The 22588-nt window shown below is 38.1% G+C and overlaps 2 protein-coding genes across 2 annotated transcripts in view; one reads left to right on the top strand and one right to left on the bottom strand.

The window, feature by feature from the left end:
* The first annotated feature begins 1966 nt into the window (after positions 1-1966).
* zgc:194990 (uncharacterized protein LOC568410 homolog) lies at positions 1967-11874 on the top strand. Its single transcript, XM_059324665.1, has 10 exons — positions 1967-2081; positions 4571-4662; positions 4784-4882; positions 4977-5084; positions 6287-6445; positions 7926-8066; positions 8731-8782; positions 9081-9107; positions 10163-10189; positions 10623-11874. The coding sequence occupies exons 2-10, from the start codon at positions 4600-4602 to the stop codon at positions 11180-11182; spliced, it is 1236 nt and encodes a 411-aa protein (XP_059180648.1). The 5' UTR covers positions 1967-2081; positions 4571-4599; the 3' UTR covers positions 11183-11874.
* Positions 11875-12903: 1029 nt separating this feature from the next.
* itgb4 (integrin, beta 4) overlaps positions 12904-22588 on the bottom strand; it is a 41624-nt gene continuing 31939 nt past the window's right edge. Inside the window, exons 34-42 of the mRNA XM_059324664.1 lie at positions 20881-21051; positions 19683-19829; positions 19177-19308; positions 17387-17536; positions 17106-17294; positions 15008-15163; positions 14689-14853; positions 14173-14295; positions 12904-14084 (exon numbers count right to left, since the gene is read on the bottom strand). Of these exons, the coding sequence (XP_059180647.1) occupies positions 13954-14084; positions 14173-14295; positions 14689-14853; positions 15008-15163; positions 17106-17294; positions 17387-17536; positions 19177-19308; positions 19683-19829; positions 20881-21051 (1364 nt within the window). The 3' untranslated portion in view covers positions 12904-13953. The remainder of the gene's footprint in view (positions 14085-14172; positions 14296-14688; positions 14854-15007; positions 15164-17105; positions 17295-17386; positions 17537-19176; positions 19309-19682; positions 19830-20880; positions 21052-22588) is intronic.

Raw genomic sequence — 22588 nt, 5'->3', positions numbered from 1 at the left:
AAATTTATTCAGTATAAAATAATTCATAAACTGTAATACATTTCAAGTCAGTTAAACTTGCAAATGAAAGTTCACCTGCTGCCTTAAAAATGCAATTAACTCAACTTGAGGTTTGTCTTTGTTTAAACTCGGAAATTAAAGTTTAAAAAGTTGATTGTACTACATTGTTATACACTGAAAAAAGAAAATAGTTGAACCAACTTAATTGCACTGAAAAAAGAAAATAGTTGAACCAACTTAATTGAATTGTTTCATTTGGTAACACCTAAATTAATTAAGTTCTTTCAAATTAATTTAATAAGTTAGATTAACACAATTGATTTTAAATTAATTTGAAAGAACTTAATTCATTTAGGTGTTACCAAATGAAACAATTCAATTAAGTTGCTTCTTTTTTATGTGTTGTTGACTCAACTCTGTTTTGAAGTTGTCAAAGTAGATTTAACTATTTATGACTTGCTGTCTCAACTTAAGACTTTGACTTTAAACAGAAAATCATTGCACATTATCAGTATAAGAAAACTGCTAATTACTTGTTGTTTCAACCTAATGATGCAAGTTAAAACAAATAAATATATAAACTTCCCTTAGCTAGTTGAACAAATACACATTTCAGCATCATTGTAACTCACAGTTTTGAGTTTGATAACTTACTATTTCAAGTTAAAAGGACTTAAATTTCAAATTTGCTTACATGGTACGTGATAGAATTCAAGACTTAACAGAATGGGTTTAATTTTGGAGAAATGAGAGACTGACTGACAAATGTTCTTCTGCTCTCAACATGAACAGTGAACTTTGTGTTGTTTCAGGAGGAGAACGGCCTCAGTTATATTCTCATATTAGTCTCATCATTTATCCATCAGCTTTATATGAAACCCTGGAACTAAGACGAGAAGAAAATACTTTGTTTATGGTTATTTATTGATTGTCTAAAAAGTTTGTTGACAAATCCCATCAGTGAAGTTTGTTTAATGATTTTAGTTCAGAGATTTATTGACAGATTCACTTCATCCACACAATTAGTTTGATCAGAATCTCAGCAATATACAAGATAATAACGTATGATTTCCTTATTGATTATGAACATGACAGTTATAGTTTTATAATACATCATTGAGCCTCATTTCTTACATATATCTATGAGTAAAACCACTTCCACAGGAAAAAAGAAAAAAGAAAAAGTTCAGTCCTAAATACAAATATAGTGATGTCATATATTTAGATGTTTCTCAGTAAAGAGAACAGTAAGGAGACCCAGTTAAAATGTATATATAAATGTATACATAAATAAGTAATAAATAATCGATAATTAATGTATGATTAACTAAATGAAAGTTGATAGAGCTGATAAATATAATTATTCAATTAAACAAATTATAATTAAATAGGACATAGATGTATATCATTAATTCATTTTTAAATGTTCCTTTCCTTTATTCTTCCTTATATCTATTTTTACTGAAAAATAGTCAACTTTTCATGTGATAAAAACAGAAACCCTTTTTCAGAATCGTGAGGAGGCATTTTGTGGCGTCTTCTCATCTTCTTTTTGTTGTTGTTTGTTTTGTTTTTCAACACAAACCAAACACCAAAAAATGCATGGTAGGAAAAAACTGCTAAAAGAATCTAGTTGTAGTCTTAGTGACCCTAAAGATTGACAGTCTATCTCAAATCTCAGTGCGAGACTAGACTGGGACTAAAAACTCTAAACACTTGTCTTTAGATGTGAGCAGGTGTGAGCTGATAGTTTTCCAGGAGTCTTTTCCAAATCTTTTCAAAGTCTTCTGATGTATAGGAAGTATAAACCAAATAAACCTACAGACAAACTGAGACTATCTGAGCTGTGAACCTCCAGTCAGTGGGACTATAGCGCCCTCTAGCGCCTTTTCCTCCGCCTGCAGCTGAGTGAGGCGGCGGCGGATAAGAGCGCGCGCTGTGCCTCTGTGCCGCAGTTGGAGCGGATGAAGCGGATGAAGCGGTGTGTCTGATGTTAGAGGAGCACTAGATGAGTCCAGGACAACATCACACAGGAGCTGCAGAGAAGTTGTCTGCGGACAGGACATTTCTCCCATAACAAGGTCAGACTTTTTTGCACCATTTTTGTAAAGAAAAGCGCCTGAACTGTACCGCCGCCTCGGGCGTCAATTAATAAAATACATTTGCTTTCCTCATAGTGATTTTTAGGAAAACAAGCTAATGTGCACGAGAGCAGTTAATTTGAAACGTTGAAGATAATACGGTTTGATGACGACAGACACAATTGAAAAAAAGTGTGTAGATATTTTTTTAATCGTTCTTTCAGTTATTATAAAACAATATATTCCCTGTTTTATGTCAGTGGCTGTACACGGTGAATTCTATCTCTTTTGTTTTGATGCTAACTTGCAAACAGAGGTCGGTCCTAATATAGAAAGTCACTCGTGTGTGTGTGTGTGTGTGTGTGTGTGTGTGTGTACAGTAATAGCTCCGGACCTAATCCTGGATTTCTCTAATCTGCAGCTCCTCTGCCACCTCCACTTTCCCCTTCACTCCCACAAATAAACCCCCTTTATAACAAGGAGTCAATATGTGGACTTACCTGCACACATTTGACAGACATGTCATGTTATGGTGCCTTTTCAACACTTATTTTCTCCAAAATATAGGCTATTTCAAAATAAGCAATACTGTCTCTAGTTAATGAGTTAACAGGCTCAGCATGTTTCTTCTGTTCCAGCACGTGTCTTGGCTCCTCGCTGGCTTCAGGTGAAAACGGACCGTTTTCTATTTACACATGGCTCTTTCTTTAACCTCAGTGTGCGTCATCAGAGGGGAAAATTTTAAAAAGCATTCATTTTATTTTATTTTATAAATGCTATTCTCATAAATAAGTCTAAAACAATTAGTCCTGAATGTTTATCCTTCAGTTAAATGTAATTACTTTGCCAAAGTCTTCAAACTCTCCTTACCCTTTTAGAGCCAGACTGATATATCTGTTGACCGATATTATAGGCCGATATTGGTTGTCTGATACGCACCGATATATTTTTTTTTCTAAAGATTTATAATTCAGAAAATTATTGTGGTGATTTAGCATGCTATAGGTCAGTGGTTCCCAAACTGGGGGGCGTGACCCCTAGTGGGGCCCCAGAGTTATAAAATGGGGGACGTGGCAAGGCTAAATTGAAATAATTTCATTGTTCTTCCAATGCAGGTAAAACCTAAATCAGATCATGAAACTCCTACAAATATTAAAAATACAAAAGACCAAGGTGAAAAAATATGACAAAGAAATTCTTTGCGGGGGGGGGCAAGTAGAGAAACTTTGGGAACCACTGCTATAGGTATTCATTTATTTATTTTAATGTTTATTTGTATATTGACAATTACGTAGCATAACTCAATGCCATACACCACAGCATTCGTAGCCTAAGCTAATTTTAATGGCCACCCCTAGTTGGGCATTCCCAAGAAGGTTGTTAGCTTTTTATTTTACTTTTATTTTTTCTTTATTTAAATGGTGAGCTCTTTAAGGATTTCAGATCATACTTTTAAGTATCTGGAAAAAAAACCCTGAACACCAAAGTCATCAGCAGTCAGCATCTGACACTTAATTGATGTTGAGCTTGATTGATTTTTTAGCTATTTATTTAATTTTTATGAATTATTTTGTCTGTTGTTGACACATTGTATGCATAATGTATAATAATGTTCGTTAATGTTAATGAGTCTTCTTTTATAAAGTTAATTGATTGAGAAAGCAGCCTTCCTAGTACCTTTTTCTGAGTTATATGGGTGCAAAATAAGTGCACGAAGCGTTTATTTTTGTTCCAGCTCAAAAACTCACTCTATCCGTCACTATAATTGGTGAATTAAATCAGTCTTAAAAAACCCATATCAATCAGGCTCTATACCATATATTTTATTCAGTCCTTGGCAAGTCAGTACCAGCATCCTTTGGCTCAGCTGCCACCTCTACATCACAGAAAGAACAGCAAATCCCCTCAGCGCATCAAACTGGCGTACAGGGGTGGACTGCTGAATCAACAGCAAACTGGTCCAACGCTCCCCCGCAACCTCCGCAGTGTTTTAAAAGTGCTCTGCGCTGCTGTCTCACATCTCCTTGGGAATAAATTTCCAATTTCAAGGCCGTGATAAAGATGCATCGACCCACACACGTCAGGAAATCCTGTTACTGTGCAATATTTTTTTGCCTGTTTTTACACTGTGCCTCTCTCTGCCTCCCTTCGTGGTTTAGTGTGTGTGTGTGTTGAGTGGGTGGGCTGTCTCTTTTCACTCAATGCGTGGGTCCTCTTTTCCCTCCTCCTCCTCACCTAATGATAGCTCAGAGTGCCTAATAATGAGCTCTCTGTGGACTCCAAGCACAGAGCGGTGATGAAAGTTCTGCAGTGCTTTTCTCTCTCTCTCTCTACACGCATACATACCTTTTGCCACCTCTCATAAATTACCGGTTTCTGCTCTCTCATCGATTTGTGTGGGCGACGAGAGCCCAGTCAGCTGCACTTCAGCTCCAGCTCCTGACAGAGTGTGTGCCAGTGTGCTAAAGCTTTTTATTATTGTACCACAGGGCATCTGCCTCTCTCTCCAGCTGCCAGCATGATGAAGGACTGCCTGCAGTTCCTTATCGAGCCGGCCAAAAAGCTCAAGATCCGACTCAAGGTACGCTTAAACCCCTCTGTTCTCCTCTGATAGCACAGAATGTGTTGCAGGTGCTAAATTTGTACACTTTACTCCAAAATGTACTTGAAACATTTTTTTTACATGCGTTTCTTTGCTCCAGGAGTCTCGTAAGCGAGTTAAACTTGAGAAGAAGGAGCCGCTGGTGGAGAGTCAGTTATTTATCATGGAATTGGCTCGAGAACTCAACAGAATTTGCCAAGTAAGCTATTGTCTTCTGTCCTTTTTTCAGTCACAGAGAAACAAGCAGCTACAGGATATAACATCTATTTAATGTACTGTATATCTTTAACCAGAGGTCCAACATCCTTGGCCACATCTGGACCAGTGAGGACATCTGGCCGGCCAGTGTGTGTCGTGATTTTATTGTGGAATGGGCTGCAGTGTTGGAGAAGAGAGTGCAGGTGCGTTGGTGCTGTTGATGTCATCAATAACTTGTTATGTACAACTGATACGTAAACGTAAAGATGTTTAGTTTAATAATATGATATCAATCAGAGAAAGCAGGAAATCTCTTTATTTGAGAGGCTGAATAACCCTTTTTCTGGTGCTGTTTTTACTTGGGCTGCCTGATTATTGATATGAAAACCACTAAACACTAATATGTGAAATAATATATAAAAATTAATTAGATCAAATGTGCTGTAGTGCACTGCTACAACCTACTGAAAACCTAATATTTTATAATAAATAACAAATAAAAATTAATTAGATCAAATATGTTGTATTGCACTACCACAACCTACTGAACACTACTAAACATTAATAATATTATATTAAATAATATACAAAACAATGTATTAGAATAAATTTGCTGTAGTATACTGCAACAACTTCCTGAAAACTACTAAACACTAATAATACGTCAAATAATTGAAAAATTAATTAAATCAAATGTGCTGTAGTGCACTGCCACAACCGACTGATAACTAAATCTAATAATGATATATAATAAATAACATATTAAAAAATAATTAGATCAAATATGTTGTACTACTAAACATTAATAATATCATATAAAATAATATATAAAACAATGTTTTGGATTAAGTAATATATAAAAAACTTAATTACATTAAATATACTGTTATTTACTGCTACATCCTACTGGAAAGTACTAAACATAAATGATAAAAATAGAAAAATAAATTGGATAAAATATGCTGTAGTGTACTTCAATAACTTACTGAAAAGTTCTTAACAAATAACATTATAAAATAATATATATTAAAAAATACATTAGATTAAATATGCTGTAGTGTACTGCCACAACCTGCTGAACTCTATTAAACATAATTGGTAAACTAGGTCAACATATTCCAGTAATGAACTTGGTGAGATGTGGTGGAACTGCACCACTAGAGTAAAGTAAAGAGATGTGCTGGATTTATAACACAAGACATATCAAGAGTGTCATTTTGAAACGGAATAAGGCACAATAATCAATATCAAACGATTGTCTGGTGTTCATTATAATTGAAAGCCAACATCATTTCATAATCATATCTTTTTTTAACACAACAATGACTTTAATCAGTTGTCAGAATAGTTGCTGACAGCGTTTAATTGTTGCAGCTCTTCATTAATGTTTGTGTTTGTGGTTCAGCCGAGGCTCATCCTGTCTGAGTACCAGTATGAGAAACCAGAGAAGAAAGACTGGAAGGGACACCTCCTCTGCATACTGGAGGCAGGGGGAGAGTGCGACATGGGGCCCCACAAAAGAGTCATCATGGAGTGGGCTCGGGAGATTAAAAGCAGACCTCAGGTGACTATGGAGCGATGGAGACGGAGGATGATGTGTGCCAGCTTGTCTTTCGTCTCCTTTGTGGTGATTAAAGTCTGACCCAGTTCCCTCCTTTCATCTGATAAAGATGATTAGGCTAAACCCTGCCCTTGTCAATCATGCCATCATACTCGGAGTTTGCCGGAGCTTAGAGTAGACACTAGGGCTGGGCGATATGGCCCTACAAGATTATCATGATATTTCAGCGTATTTTTGCAATCACGATATTCTTGATGATATTAAAAAATACTGAAAAATATATAGAAAATGATTTTTTAGCCTGTATAAATAAATAAAAATCGTACAACAAAATAAAAATCAATCCTAAATCTAAATGTAGTGTAAATTGCAAATCTCAACAGTTGCCAAATACAAAAAAATTACTTTTGACTCATTAGCAAATAATAAAAAATAACCACTGAGGGGATGCGGGGGCCCCCCAGGGAGAAAATTTTTTGTACATTTTATAGGACAATGTGATCAATCTCGTCCACTTTGAGAGCTAAATGTGAGCAAATACCTCACAAAACATTTTTCACAGCCAACAGGGCTTTCTACTAGGACATGGAGCAGCCAGACAGTGAATTTTTTTTCATAAAAGCCCAAATTTGTAGCCTTTTACACTTTCTAATGCCACTATTCCATCATATACACTGATCTTAATCATTGCCTATTTTAATAAATTATTGAAAAGAGCATAAGGGTTCTTGTATGTTTTATTTAAGCCATCTTATTTTGTCAGTCTTCTTGTTAATTCTGTGGTGGATTCTGTGCTCTTATTTTGAAAGCTGCATTTGTTTATCAACAGAAAGTAATAGTAGCTTTTTGTGATTAAAACAACTTTAATTGTTAGCTAATGTTAGCTCGCGGCTAACAAACGGCATAATGCAGCAGTGTGTTTGGACCGTTTGGACCACTGATGGTCCGGACAGGTTGATAGGATTTAGTTCAGCACGCGCAGACGCACGCGGAGAGATGATGTGGGGACGGGACTGATACATTACAGACAGCTAGGTGTTTCTTTTGAAGCGCAGTGGGAGGGCAGCTCGGTATATTCAGTGCGTCTGTGTGTTTGTGAATGCGTGTGCAGGTCTCAGAGGAGGCCTGAGAGCTGGGTCAGGGTTTGACTGACTGACGGGTGACAGACACTCTGCTGACCAGAGACACAACGGCAAATAACTTTATATTATCATTAGAGTACATATACTTTCAGTAGCTTGAAATGTGACGTTAGCGCAGCACATGAGACTCTGGTGGGCCGCTACAGTCTAGATAATTACAGTAATGGGAAAGCCTTACGCAACTACATCAAGAAGTAGGAATGTTGCAAATATCATGATATGCATTTTTTTCACTCATAAAAAAATTCTACTGGTATAATAGTAAACGAAACGATATGGCACACCCCTAGTAGACACATGAATAAATAACACTGATCATGTGTGTAACCCGTTCTGTCCAGCCCACCGTCTGGCCAGGTGAGCCTGTGCTCATGATGCTCGACGACCTGGAGTTCCAGTGGAAGAGGGGTCGTCTCCCCAACCTGCTCCCAGCCGTGGAGCTGGTCATACTGGCTGTGATGAACGCTGACAACCCCGTCAAGGTCTGGATGTCTATCACAGTGTTTCCCTCATTAGACTGGGCTGAATATTTGTCTTGTTCCAGGTCGCTAGCTGCTAAGCTAAATGCTATAAAGTCATGGAAAAAAATATTAGACCATTGTTTTCTTAAATTTCCTGTTCATTTTAATGCCTTGTAACACTAAAGGTACATTTGTTTAGGCAAATATAATGATACCAACAGAAAAAGCTGATAATAGTTTAATTTAAGAGCTGATATCTAGACATTTTCCATGGTTTTCTTGATAATGATTTTGGTTATTAAACCATAAAAAAAGGCTAGATACCAGCTCCTAAATTAAACTCTTATCAGATATTTCTGTTGTTATCATTATATTTGTCCAAACAAATGTACCTTTAGTGTTACCAGGCATTAAAATGAACAAGAGCTTAGAGAAAACAATGTTTCTCATCATTTTTCCATGACTGTATACTAGGTTTTGACTTAGTCTTGTTGATTTGGGGGTGAACTGTCCCTTTAAGATTAAATTAAGCATGATGCTGTCAGTTTAGTAGTGTAAACAGTTTGAAGCATTGTGTTTGTGTGGTGAAACTCTGGCTAATCTCTTCATGTCATTGTAAAACTCATGTTTGGCCTGCATTGTCTTCATGTTTCTGTTGTCTGCCTTTATGTCCATGTGTGTTTAGGAGGATGTGACAAAGCAATGGCTGGTGAGAAAGCAGAGGAGCCAGAAGACTGGTGAGTTCATTTTAATTTTGTTAACTCACAGATAAAGAAGCGATAAGCAAAAATCAAATTATAAGGAAGTCAGTTAAAAAGCTACAAAGCCACCCGTAATGTGTGCATTTTTATGAACAGTATGTGTGCTAAAACAACGTCTTTAGCAGCAGGGAAACTTGATGAGTCACTTTCATTAGAGCGAGTCAGGATCGATATGTGATTAAAGGATAGTGCGAGACGGGAATGGAGCAAAAGAAGGATTTCTGTGATAATAAAACTCTGGATTGTGATCACGTTGATCCCTTTCTTCTTCCAGACGCTGTCCGCTACATCCCCCACAGCGGTGAGTATAATGATATAAAATAATGTTGTTGAAAAGGAAGAAATCTCCATGTTAGTGGCTCGGCTGCAGTTTGGTTTTATTATGAATTCATCTGTTGATTTGGATGGGGTGATATGATCTATAATGTATCATATATATATATATATATATATATATATACATATAGATCAGCTCATTGGTTGGTTGAACATCTGCCATCAGCTAACTTATTGACATTTGCTGGAATGGTAAATGAGAGTTAGTAGGAGATAAATCTAAGTCAAATATTCACTTCTTATAGCTCTATTTTGGTCTCCACCAACTCTGAAGTGAAACACCTGACTCTTTTTTCTATATTATTAATTATTAGTCACATCTCTGTTATTATTATTATCACTGATACTATGACTGATTACTGCTGTTGTTTTGATTCAGTTATATTCGCTGCCAAAACTTCTATTATCATCAGTCACAGACATTATAGCTTTAGTGCTATTGTTGTTGCTGTGCATAGCTGTCTCTCTATTCTCCCTCCCTCTCTCCTCTTACATTCTATCTACTGTCATTTTATTATGTTGATCTGTTCTGTACAAACAACATCTATTGCATGTCACAGGAGGGGGATCTCTCCTCTGTTGCTCTCCCTGAGGTTTCTTCCATTTTTTTAGTTTTTACTCATCTTTAAATTCTTCAATTTGTGATTTTGGTTTAATTAAATTGTATCTTTTGATAATACAAAACAAATTCATATAGCACCTTTAAAGCATAAGGTATAACATGTAGAAGTGTGGGCACTCAAAGTTGGCAAATTCATCCCAACAAATTCAGAGAGAGAGAGAGCAGCTGTGATGGAGCGAGCTCCACGGTGAATGAAGAGAGGGAATGCTGTTATTGGCTGGGCGTTACATGCTAACACAGAGCCCAAAGACATCACAGACGGATACAGTGATGATTCAGAGGGATTTTTTTTGTTTGAATCCATGCAAAACCACCAGCCCAGAAAAGATTCCTAGATCTTTTTTAGGAATATCCTGTTTATTATACCTTTAAAGAGTTTCTCTTCTTTTTCTTCACAGTGTGGAATTGGATTTGCGATGCTGCAGGTATGAAAACAATTTGCAATCAAATCCTCTCTACACTGAAAAAAATGGGTGTCTAAAAACAAGATAAAAACACTAAATCTGAGGGAAATGATAGAACAAGATAAATTAAAGCTGCAAGCAGTGATGAACTGGCCCGAGCAGAGTGCCCTGCAAATTATTTGTTTCTTACCAAGATAAAAAAAACTTTAGATTCAGAAGTGTTTTTTATCTTGTTTTAAGAGTTAATTTCTTATTTTAAGCGTTCAACATGCTTATTTCTAGATTTAATAATCTTTATTTAAGAAATCTTGTCAAGTGAAATTATCTGTCCATGCAGCAAGATCATTTCCCTCAGATTTAGTGTTTTTATCTTGTTGCATTTTTTGCAGTGTACTCCTCAGTATAATCTGTTGTCAGATTTATAATCTTTCCCTCCTGGTGTGAAACTCCACAGAGGACGTCACTCTGGACTCGGACTCAGCCAACCCTGACCTGCTCATCTCCAACGATGAAAAGCGCATGCGGTGTGGCCTGGAGCGCCGGGAGGCCCCGCGGTGCCCGCGCCGCTTCAACGGCTGGTGGTGTGCCGTGGGCCAGGAGAGCTACGCCTCGGGACGCCACTACTGGGAGGTGGAGGTGGGCGAGCGGGACTGGAGGCTCGGCGTGGCCAAGGCGTCCGCGGTGAGGCAGGGCTTCCGCTCGCTCACCACAGACACAGGCTACCTGACCCTCCGTCTGGAGAGAGGCACGGATCTGAAAGCCCTGACGGTGCCCACCACCACGCTGTCACAGAGCCTGGTGCCCAGGAAAGTAGGGGTGTACCTGGACTATGAGCAGGGCCAGCTGTCTTTCTACGACGTGGAGAAGCGCTCCCACCTCTACACCTACAACGACAAGTTCACAGAGGAACTGTACCCCGTGTTTGGGACTGTGGAGGTGGTCAAAGACCTGGTGATCAGGCCTGCAGATGTCAGACAGCCATGCCTCTGCCCCGGACCCTGCCTCTGGACCTGAACACACATCAATCACTGCTCAGTCCTGATCATCAGCAGCCCACAGAGTCTGCGCTTTTATTCCGCTCTGTTATTTAGTGAATTTGAATCTCGTGTGCTGGTTCTGGACTAAAAGTCTGACTCTTTCTGCGGGTTGCCTTGCGAGGTCGCACAGGGACGAGAACCGCCATCATTCTTCATTACACTTTCTGTTACTCTGCCTTCATGGAGACATACAGTATTTGACTATTTGTATTGTAAGGATGAGTATTTTTAGGCTGTCGGGTCAAAACCTCAAAAACCAGCCTTGTTTTTAGCTGAACGGAAAACATTTCTTTCTACACTGTTCAATCAGTTGAAGTGAAAACATCAAATATAAGTTTTTCATGCCACAATGGAGATATGGAAATGTATATTTTGATTGCTTTTTTATTACATAGAGATGAAACTTGCAAACTAACTGATAAATGTTATAAAAGCATGAAAACAGGATGTGTGACCAGCTGTTTAGAACCTCAGTGCATCTGATGAGGGCTTGCAGATAATTATAGACTGAGCTGACGCATGTGAAGAGTTAATTCTCACTGTTTGCTTCTTTGTCTCCTGCAAACATTTGTCAGGCTTGTTTCTTCAGCTGTGTTTGTTTATTGTTTATGCATGCATTAAGATGGCTTTTTTTCCCCTCAAAATTTCAATAAATTGACTGGACATGCTCCAACCTGTGTTCACTGGTCACAGATACAGATCTAGAAAAACATTTGAATAAGCTATGCAATTATTTCAAATCTTTATTGTGCAATAAAACTGACATACCATAAAAGAAACAATGCAAAAAAGTACTGCTTAAAGGTAAGTGATACATGTTGATCAAAGTACATGAAGACTTAACCGAGAGTGTTTTTGGTTAGAGGTTCATCCACTTGTCCATATTGTTTTTTTTTCAGACAAAAATATCTTCAAAATATGTTTTACAAAAGCATTTTCAACAAAATGTGGAGCCAAAATACAGTAGGACTTGCATAAAAGCGAATACAATCTTTCTGTCTTTACGTACCATTTCTCTAAAATACCAAGATCTCATTGTTCCACTGTTAATCTACCTAAATATAAAATACAATGGCCTTGCAGAAAAAAAAGAAGTAATGAAAAGTATCAAATTGAAGCACATTTTTCAGTATAAAACATCTTAGGAAATGCAAAAACATGTTACATTTAATAGATTTCTGATAATTTTCCTGTATGGTAAAATCATGCTTGTCAGTAGGAAATGCGCATATAAATGAGCAACACAAACACCAAGCTGTGTTTGTGAAAATACATCTATATTTGGCATTCAATTTAATGTCAGTCTGCTTAAGTAAAAATCTTTAAAACGTATTAAATATGCTTGGAAAAAACTTTATCACACTGTCATATAATACAAATCTATGAACAAAAGTCCCAATAATACACTTTTAAACTCTTGATCACTCAGTGGGAAACCACTTGGGTGAAAATTAACTTTATGAAACATCCACAGCCATTTCATACCTCTTCATCTCTCCTGCAAACAGATGCATCTCAAAAAGACTGTGAAGTTGAAATTTGGTCAGTTCAATCCGAAAGACAAAACTACGGAAGCCCTGAGAGGTCAGTGAGAAAAAAGATTTGGGTGATCCAAGTTCTGAAAATGAATTATTTTCTTTCCTGTGTTTATGACATATATATATATATATATATATATATATATATATATATATATATATATATATATATCACTTATTATTAATTATTATTTTTCTATTACAAAATAATATAGATGTATGGTGTATAACTAGACGTGTACTGTCTCAACCAATCCCATGTAATTGTTTAGCTTTGTCTAATCTGATACAAAGTAACATTTTTGGTTGTTGTTTTGGTTTTTTTACATCTTATTACTAAGAATCCCTCAGAAATGCCTCTTGTGGCCAAAATGAGTATTGCAACAAACACTATAAAAAAAATTACCCGGAGAAAAATGTTTGAATCCAACAACTTTTTTTTCCCTGTCTCACAAATAATCTTTTTTTTTTTTTTTTTTAGAAATATTATCCAGGCAAAACCTTTTCCCCCCATCTGTTTTAAGTCATAATCACACAAAAAAGGACAATTTAGCTCAGACTTAAAAATAAACTGATCACCAGAATCTTTTTTTCTCACTTGCCTGTCTGGGCTTCCGTACAAAACTCCTCACACACAATCAAAACAACTCTTCAAGACAGGTGGAGGACAGGAGACAAGGGGGAAAGGTCACTTTGGATTACTTGTATGCAGTGAGATTACTGGGCCTGCTGGCCCTGATTTAAAGCCCCAGTGTTTTACCAGACCTGAACCGACAGAGGGAGTGGAGTCTAACTCTAAATCAGGGATGGGCAACTGGAGGCCCGGGGGCCACATATGGCCCGCACCCTCATTTGAAGTGGCCCTCAGTACAACTACATGAGCAATTTGAGCATGAAATCTTAAAAGTGCAGTGTAAAAATGCAATCTCGCAATTAATGTTGGTCTGCTGTTCTTGCAGAAAAACGAATGTAAATGTTAAATGATCCTCATCTATGGAGGAAAGTGGCCACAGTTTGTAACAGACACGAGAGAACAGCCTCCTCTCCATCTATTGATTACAGGAAATATCTTTTGGTCGCACAATCTCACACCCACACACACATATAAAAACATACACTGGTCGTGTGCGAGTACTCTGAAGCCGACTCTTTTTAAAAGAGATATGATTCCTCATGGTGTCGGACCTTTGGCTGTTAATTTGGGTGTATCTTAAGACTCATAAAACATCTTCTTTGTGACGGTGGTTCCTCCCATGACGCTCCTCTGAACCACTTCTTTGGTGACTTGACGGGTCACCATGCCGCTGGTCTCTGTGTGCTGTGTGGTCATCATCATCCCATCTGGTACAAAACAGCAGTTGGTATTAATACGTGGATATATTATTGATGTTTTTTGGAGAAGAAAAAGGAAACTGAAGATCATTTGTACCTGTGAAGTAGGGGTCGTCGATCATGGTGTGGGAGACGTTGGTTCGCGTGCTGACCTCTGTTGGCATTTGGAAAATTTCTCTCCTCGTCATTGATTGGTTGCCACTGTACTGAGACAAAGCGCCTACAGAGAGGGAGGAAGAAAATACATATTTAGAATATTGTAAAATGAATGGAAAAGTAATAGGAACCAAGGTTATTATAGTGAACAAAATAATGAAAACTAGAATTGAAAAAACATTTTCGTTAACGGAAATAAAAATAAAAACTTTTTAAACGTTTTTAAAAAACGATACGACAATCACCCATTTGGAGTGAAATAGACGATGAAGCAGGGTGTAATGTAGAGTGTGGCTGATTATATAAATAAACAAGTTGCTACTACCATGTTGTCTTGTTTGGGTGTTGTCCGTGTTTTTAGAACTTTGACCCTTTCACAATGTGTTCGCAGTCCTTCAAAGTTAATAGGAACAATTTAGAGTTTTCAGTTTGAAAAGCTTTGTCAGATTCATCTTACTTCCATCCTGCGACTCGATGGTGATGATGCCCTCCCTCTCAGGACCAAAGCCCTGTGTGGTTCGAGCCTGGACTTTAAACTTGTAAGGAATGTTCTCAGTCAGGTTTGGGACGGTCAGACTGGTCTCAGAGCTGTCCCCGTTCACCTGGAAGGATCGTAAGTCTCCTGGAGGAAACAAGAAAAGGAAATCATGTACTATAACAGCAAAGACCTTTGGGAACCTAGAAAATGCACAAACCAACAACATAAATGTAATTTCTGGAATATTTAGTTGTTTGCTCTTTCTCTGTGTTTTTCCCATCTTTTCTGGAAACCTCACCTCCACCATGCAGCTGTTCACAGGTGACCACATAGCCCAGGATGTCTCCGTTGGGTTTACGAGGTTTCTCCCAGCTGAGCTGCAGGGAATCAGGGCTCAGAGCAGTGAAGACCAGGGGGCCCGGGGCACTGGGGGTGCTCAGAGTAAACGGTGAGCCTTAGGGGAAAGACAAGACATACAATAGAAAAAAATATGTTTTAGACATTATGCTTCTGAAAAATGCATTAAAATAATCGTGTCTGGAAGTTTATAATCAGATTCTTTAGGACACCTAGCCTGGGTATACCCAGACTGCCTTGTGCGCTCGAATTTAATTTCGAACCTCCAGGCAGTCTGGCAACCAGGAAGGTTTCTTAGCCCTTAGTTTTAGGGATCCAATCACAGAGCGGGGAGCGACGGCAAGACGATGACGCGTACTACTCGGCACTTGGAAGCTTGTAGTTTTCTTACGGATCCAACATGGCTGCTGCAGACGCGAAACTCTCTTTAGCTGTAGATGGTGTTTTAAATAGTTTAGAGCGAAAGTTGAAAGGCGAAAGGTCTCTCGGCGGCTCCGCTGTCCCCCGGCTCGTAGCGAGATCACCGGCGTTACGGTAGCGGGGCTATTAGCCGTTAGCGGCGATAATCATCTCGCTACGAGCCGGGGGACAGCGGAGCCGCAGAGAGACCCGCAGCAGCTTGTTTATTGCCCATAAAATCAGTGGATGTGTGTGGCTGAATGACATGAGGGGGAATAAGGCGTAAAAATAAATAATCTTGCAGAAAGCGAGAACTGGAGAAGCAAAGCAGCAAGCAACACTCTCTCACAGACACACACACAACAAACATCCATTTCTGTCGCTCTAGTACGTCATCTGGTATATCTCATCTGATTGGCTAAGAGCTACCTACAGACGCTTTTGATAGACATTCTAAGCGCCCAATAAACGGCTCTGGAGGATCGTAAACCACACCTCCTCTACGGAGAAATGAACGGCTGGTTCCCAGACTAGATCTCATTTGAGATTAGTCTGGTGTTAGCCAGGCTATAGGACACCAGCAATCATATTTAAAATGGGGCTCACGCACTCAGATAAATGCTGGAGAAGTTGTGGGACATACATTGGTAACATTATTCATATATTTTGGACATGCCCAAACTGAAAAAATTCTGGGATGAGGTTTTTGATGCACTTGGAAAAGTATTCCATAAAAGTTTTACTGAATATCCCAAGATGGTAATGTTTGGACTAATACCACATTACATAACAGGAAGGGGGAAAAATATATTTTACAAATATTACTTATTTCACCTCTTAAATGTATTACTGTTAAATGGTTAAAACCCTCCAACATACAATATGTGGATTGAGAAGGTCTGGGAAATCTATGACATGGAACAAATAACTTCTAACTCCTTGAGGCTTCAGAAAGATATATTTATTTTATTTCACTTTATTTCCATTTACACTGTTTATTATTTAATTAATATTGTTTGTTTGCGTTACTTTTGTTTAACCATATAATTTATACATATTTGACCTGATGTATATGAACAAAGTAAAGTCACAATTTTGATATATGTTATGGAGATGCAAACAAAAAGGCAAATGGTTATTTGTTGTTTATTTATTATTGATTCATTCTTTTTTTGTTACTTAAAAACAAATCTGAAAAATAATTTGTTGTTAAACAGCACTATTAATGTCACATTTTTGATATATGTTGTGGAGATGCAGAGAAAAAGGCAAATTTGAGTTTCTGTAAGCAGGGTCTAGTTTTTATTTTTATTCTAAAATAAGAAATATTATAAACAAAAATACCATAAATGCCCATTGTATCGTATATGTCACATCACAGATCTTTGACATGATTTAAAACATCGTAAATGTGTTCTATGTGGTCCACTTGGTCTGTGGTATATCCCCAATAATTTTCCTTTAAGGATTTCTGGGTCTGGGTTCTTATGGGTTAATGCTGTATTAAGCAGCTCACAAATGAAAAACAGCAGACTAAATGTGAATTTGTATATATATGTCTGCATAAGCTGCAAAAATTTAAATAAAATTTAATTTGAAAAACAAAACAATGTGTGTTTTAATCGGAGAGCAGTCAGTACCTGGCATGGGGCTGAGGGGACTCTTGGGGTCGACGGCGGACTCGATGGTGATGACTCCCTCTCTCTCTGGACCCCAGCCCTCCTGGCTCTGAGCCTTCACCTTAAATAGGTAGGAGTGGTTGGGCAGCAGGTCCTGGATGATCACAGAGTTCTCTGCAGGGTTTGTCACATTGATACGCTTCCCCTCACCTACAGGACAGGAGACGGGTTGTTGAGTATCACTGAATGCTTAAAGTGATATTTAAAAGGTTACTGTTGACTCCATGGCCGCAGCCGTTTACCTCCATTGAGCAGCTGGTAGAGAACACAGTAGCCCTGGATGTCTTTCTCACAGTGTGGCTCCTGCCAGCTGACTTTGAGGGCAGTGGGACCAAGAGCAGAGAAAACCAGTCTGCTGGGGGTGTCTGGCACACCTGGAGAAAGTCTAGCATCTGATGGGTGACAGAGACAGAAAACAGTGAGAATACTGTTGATATCACTGTAAATTGTCTGTGTAGACTCAAAGTATAAGGGACAAAAGAGATAGAGAAACATAAATATTCAAGCAAATTGCATGTAAAGTACTTTGAGTTTTTTTTTAATTTGATTGTTTTTTTGATTGACTTCACTGGTTGCAAAAATAAGTATGATTGAATAGAAGTCTATGAGAAAATTAACCTACTTCTCATTTGATTTATTGCCTCAGTAAACATTTCATGATGACTTTATGGTCTCAGTCAAAAGCTTGAAGTTTCCCTTTATACAGTATGATGTTAATTTTGTTAATTAAAGTGTGGAGTTGTCACTAAACGATACGCTGAATCTAATTAGTTTGATGCTAAAGCTTTGATGAAGTCTGGTTGCACGCCAGAAATGTGACGGTTCATCTTAGCTACTCTGGCATAAAGTCCACACTAAAATATTGTCAGAGAAAATGATGTTTCTGTTTCTTGTGACCCGTCAGTGAACAGTACTATACAATGGCTAACAAGTAAGAAATGCAAATGTATATGACCAAACAACAACGTAAAAGGCAAGTAAACACGAAAAAGCAGTGATAAATATACAACTCTAATCTACACCTAGTGCAAAATAACAAAAGTGACACTGAGTGATAAAGCCATAAACTACAACGTACCTGATTACAGGGCAGATAAAATTGTAATGTATGAAAAAAACATGATAACGAACACAGGCAAACTGTTTTAACTCTGTAGGTTAGTTAATTAGAAGCTTTCTAGCCCTTTATGTTGTCTTTCCTCCATAACAATTGCTATATTACTGGGGTCTTTACATCTACTAACAGCAAACTAAAGATTTAAAGGTTTAGTTCTGCTTTTATGAACTGGGGTTGTATTACCCACAGTCGATGTATTACCTGCAGTAGATGATGGTCTGTGCGTTCGAAACAAATTAATGTATTGGGGACTGACACAATATGTATTTTAACCACCTAAACAAAGGCCCACCCTAAAAATAAGAGTATAAGTGCTTCAATACGTGTGTGTTTGTGTGTCTGTACATAAAAGTATAAATTGTCTTTTTTTTCCTTTCTGTTTTTGCCCTTTCTTTAAATTTATTAATTACATTTTATTATTTTATATTCATTTTATTTTACTTATTTTATTAATTATTTATTTCAGCCTTGTGAGGGGTGGGTGGATGGGTGGGATTGATTTGTTGTTTAATGTTACTGTTCTGTAACTTGAAAAATCTATAAAAAAGTGCTTTAAAAAAAAAAAATCTGAACTATCCCTTTAAGTTGTAACACATGGCTGGTGCAGCCCTTTAAATGCTATCAGCCAGTAACTCCGGTCGAAGTTAGAGTTGAACTCAAACTAGGCTATGTGTGAATTTATGCCTAATAAAAATCAACATACTACATGGTCTAAAAAATGGTAGGCTGCAAAATAAGTGATTTTTGGTAACTAAAACATAAAAAATTGAGAGATCTTGATGATCTTGATTGATGAGATCTTCAAAGAGGAGTGCAGAGAGGCAGGAATAGACAGGATGACTGAAGAGAGGTTGATAATGCGTCACACCCAGCAAAAACATCCGTTGCCTTCATGCTTGTGGGCCACATACTTACCCTGGAGAACCCTGTCCAGATTATATAAGGCTTCATTGACGTCTGACGGGGTCCTGGCCCTGGAACCCTGAGACAGGTTGTAGCTGAACTGGCTCTGAGAGTTGCTCTGCATCCCAGCGTAGCCGAACCCACCTGATGGCGCGTTGAGCAGGGGGAAAAGGAAAAGTAGCACAGTAGGAGGGGGAGGTAGGCAGGTAGGGAGTGACGTAAAAGAAAGAGGTAAAAAAAACAAAAAAAAACAGTAAAGTTGAGACAAGGGGAGGGAGGGAGAAACAGCGATAGTCAGCATAGCTCCTGCAAAGTCAGTGTGGATAAGCCTGCTGTGCAGCCAACAGCCCCAACCCTGCTAACAGATGTCCAAGCCGTCGGCTTCATGCACTTGCACAGATAACCCGCCGAGGCATTTTAAATATTGCACTCCACAGTTACATCTTTCTTTGAGCAAAAAGATAAAGCTGATTCCTTGTAAGTTTTATTGAAATAAGTTCAAAGCTATGCCTGCTTACCCAGATCTGGGAGCTTGCCTGACAGATCCCCCATGACGATAGAGTCCCGGATGTTTTCCTCTGTGTAACCTCTCTCTGAGCGCTTCCTCATGATCACTTCTGTTGATTGCATTCCTCCTCCCATCATGTCAAGTCTACGAGAAGCTCCTACAAAAAACAGAGAAAGATCAGGGATAAAGACAAATAACGCTTCTAATGATTTAGAAGAATGTCAGAAACAGACCAGTGAGCCTAAGTTGTTTGCCAAACTGTTACTTGTTTGATTGTTCAGTCTATACATTTCATGAATAACTTTGTTTAGTTGTTTTTTTGTATGTATGTAACAGAAAGAAAAATCTGATGTAAACTAAAAGATGTGTATATTAGGGCCAGGACTTAAGATTGATTAATTACACAAAAATGAACGCGTTAAAAAAATTGACACATTTTAATCGCACTTATTTTTGCACGGCGGAACGTTTCTCACTGGATGAGTTTCAGGTGGACCGATTATACTGGAGCACCAACTAGCGTTCATGAGCTCAGACAACAACAAACCACAGTGAACATGAAGGAAGAAGCTGATGAGACGCTTTGGTTGGCCCCGTGGATGATGGGACATTTAGTTACTAAAAACCAACGGATGGAAGCGTCGATAAGAGCATGGTTGTGTTGCTATGCAACAAGGAATTCACATATCACCACAGCACATCCAGCCTCAAGTATCACCTCAATGCAAAACATATAGCAGCTAGCGGCTAGTGTGGTAGCTAGCGTGGATTGTGTTTTACTTAAAAAACCAAAGTATTCTAGTTTACAGAAGGTCTACCTACCTATAGGCTACCTGAATTTATGAAATGTACTATATTTCTAAATATGCTATTGCTACACTTGATGGCAAAAATTGCACTGGTCTGTTGGACTTGAACAAAAATAAACAATATTTTTGTAACTTAGGCTTATCTATTCAGTCATTATTCAATGGTATACTAAAAATCCATGTGAAAAAATTACTTCTCACTGTTCTGAGGTCAAATATTTATATGCGATTAAAATGCGATTAATTTTGATTAATTAATTACAAAGCCTCTAATAAATTAGATTTTTTTTTTTTTAATCGAGGCCCTAGTGTAAATACATATGAACACCAATAAATACTTGGTTCAAAAAAACATTTTGTCTTAAACTTTCTCGATGTAGTTACTGCCGTCCATCTGACCTGGTCCAGAAATGTAGGTGGTGGTGGTTGATTCTGTGTTAAAGGAGCCGCCTGCTCCTCTGTAGTTTGAGCTCAGAGTGGACATCGGAGAGGACGATGCGGACAAGTTGCGTGTCCCTGATCCCCCTGGGAAAAGGAAGTTCTGTTCCCACTTCCCATTCATCCCGTAATCTGTAAAACACCACAATAGGAACCAGAAATATATGAGATTTAGCAGTATATATTCAAGCATTCTAACATTGACTGGAACAACACTGTGCCACTGATGCCAAGCACCCAGAACCAGGCTCGGCCACTCTACAGAGGAAGCACCAACAGCTTTTTAGATCTGTAGCTCCAGACCTACTTGTGCCACTTACAGGTTAGAGAAAAAGCAACATTTTAGACTGGCAGATGTGCGCCACCTACAGGCAAGGAAAGTAATAACCTCTGGAGTATTGTCAGTAGTTACTCATAGATGGTTAGAAAGGAAAGTTATTTCAATTCATGACTAAGGTCTAGTCCATATGTACATGGGTATTTTAAATATATATTTTTCTGTCCATACAGGAACTGTTTTTTTTTATCACAAAAAAGAAAAGATACAATTAAAGCACCATAAAGTGCATGCCAAATCAAATGGGGACTATTTAACCCTAACCCTTAATACCTGGATTATGAGACATCAAAACTTGGTTGTCATACTACATTTGGAGAGTTCCTGAGTTACTGTACATATTTAGCCGTGCCATAATCCATTACAGATTTTCAGCAAAGCTAAACCAGGTTTAGCGCGGTTAATAAGTCACTTTATTACGTTTTAATATGTTTTCAGGGAAGAAAGTAACCCTTTAGATTACCAGTACGTGGTCATCTGTTTAGAAATGTACTGCAATATTTTTAGAGATGTGAAAGTTGCTGACTGGGTCAGTCAGGGACTGTCAATCGTGTACTATCATACTTCAGTGGCCGTGTTTCAAATAAAAAGGAATTTCAATGCACATTTTGAAGATTCGCATTAGAAAAGCTTGAAAGCTTGATATTTGTCTTTTTCGAAAAATAGTTAACGAAACTAAACGGGAGATGGAAACTTCGCTCTGCCGGTCAAGACGACCTGACATGAAAGAACTATCATAAGTTGCCCAATTGAATGTAATTCCTGAAGACTCGTCTTCTTCTACTGTTTTCTTTCTCGCATAATCATCTCTTCTTCTACTGCTTACTGACGGAGTAGCCTACAGCAACACATTACACTGCCATCTTCTGACCAAAGTATGTTTATGCAGCTTTGTTTATTTGCTCTAAACCAGCTGATGGAAATGTCAATAATTCACACTTTTTTTATTTAACATTTCAAAGTTTCACTTAAGAATTCGATTTGACTTTAATGAAAACACAGCTAGTGTAAATGGCCTGTTGGTAAATATTTTACTGTTCTTCTAGTAGGCAGTACGTTAGTATACAATTTCAAACACAGCCCAAGACTTTCTGTCTATACAGTTGTTGTCAAGATGACTTATTTCCAGCAGGTGGCCCAAGTGATCAAATTTGAACAGTTTTAACCTTCTTTACCTGTATGTGGCAACATCCACATGTCTTTTTTACAGATCTACACTGTTGCTTCAACATGTGTACAAGCCATTTAATACTGGCTGAACAGCTCCCCTTGTGGAGAATCTGCAGCCTGAATAAGGCTGTTTGAACAAACCAGTTTCATCAGGTGCTTTGC

The sequence above is a fragment of the Centropristis striata genome, chromosome 21, assembly GCF_030273125.1.
Source record: "Centropristis striata isolate RG_2023a ecotype Rhode Island chromosome 21, C.striata_1.0, whole genome shotgun sequence".
Classification (NCBI taxonomy): domain Eukaryota; kingdom Metazoa; phylum Chordata; class Actinopteri; order Perciformes; family Serranidae; genus Centropristis; species Centropristis striata.
This window is presented reverse-complemented; position numbering and strand designations above follow the sequence as displayed.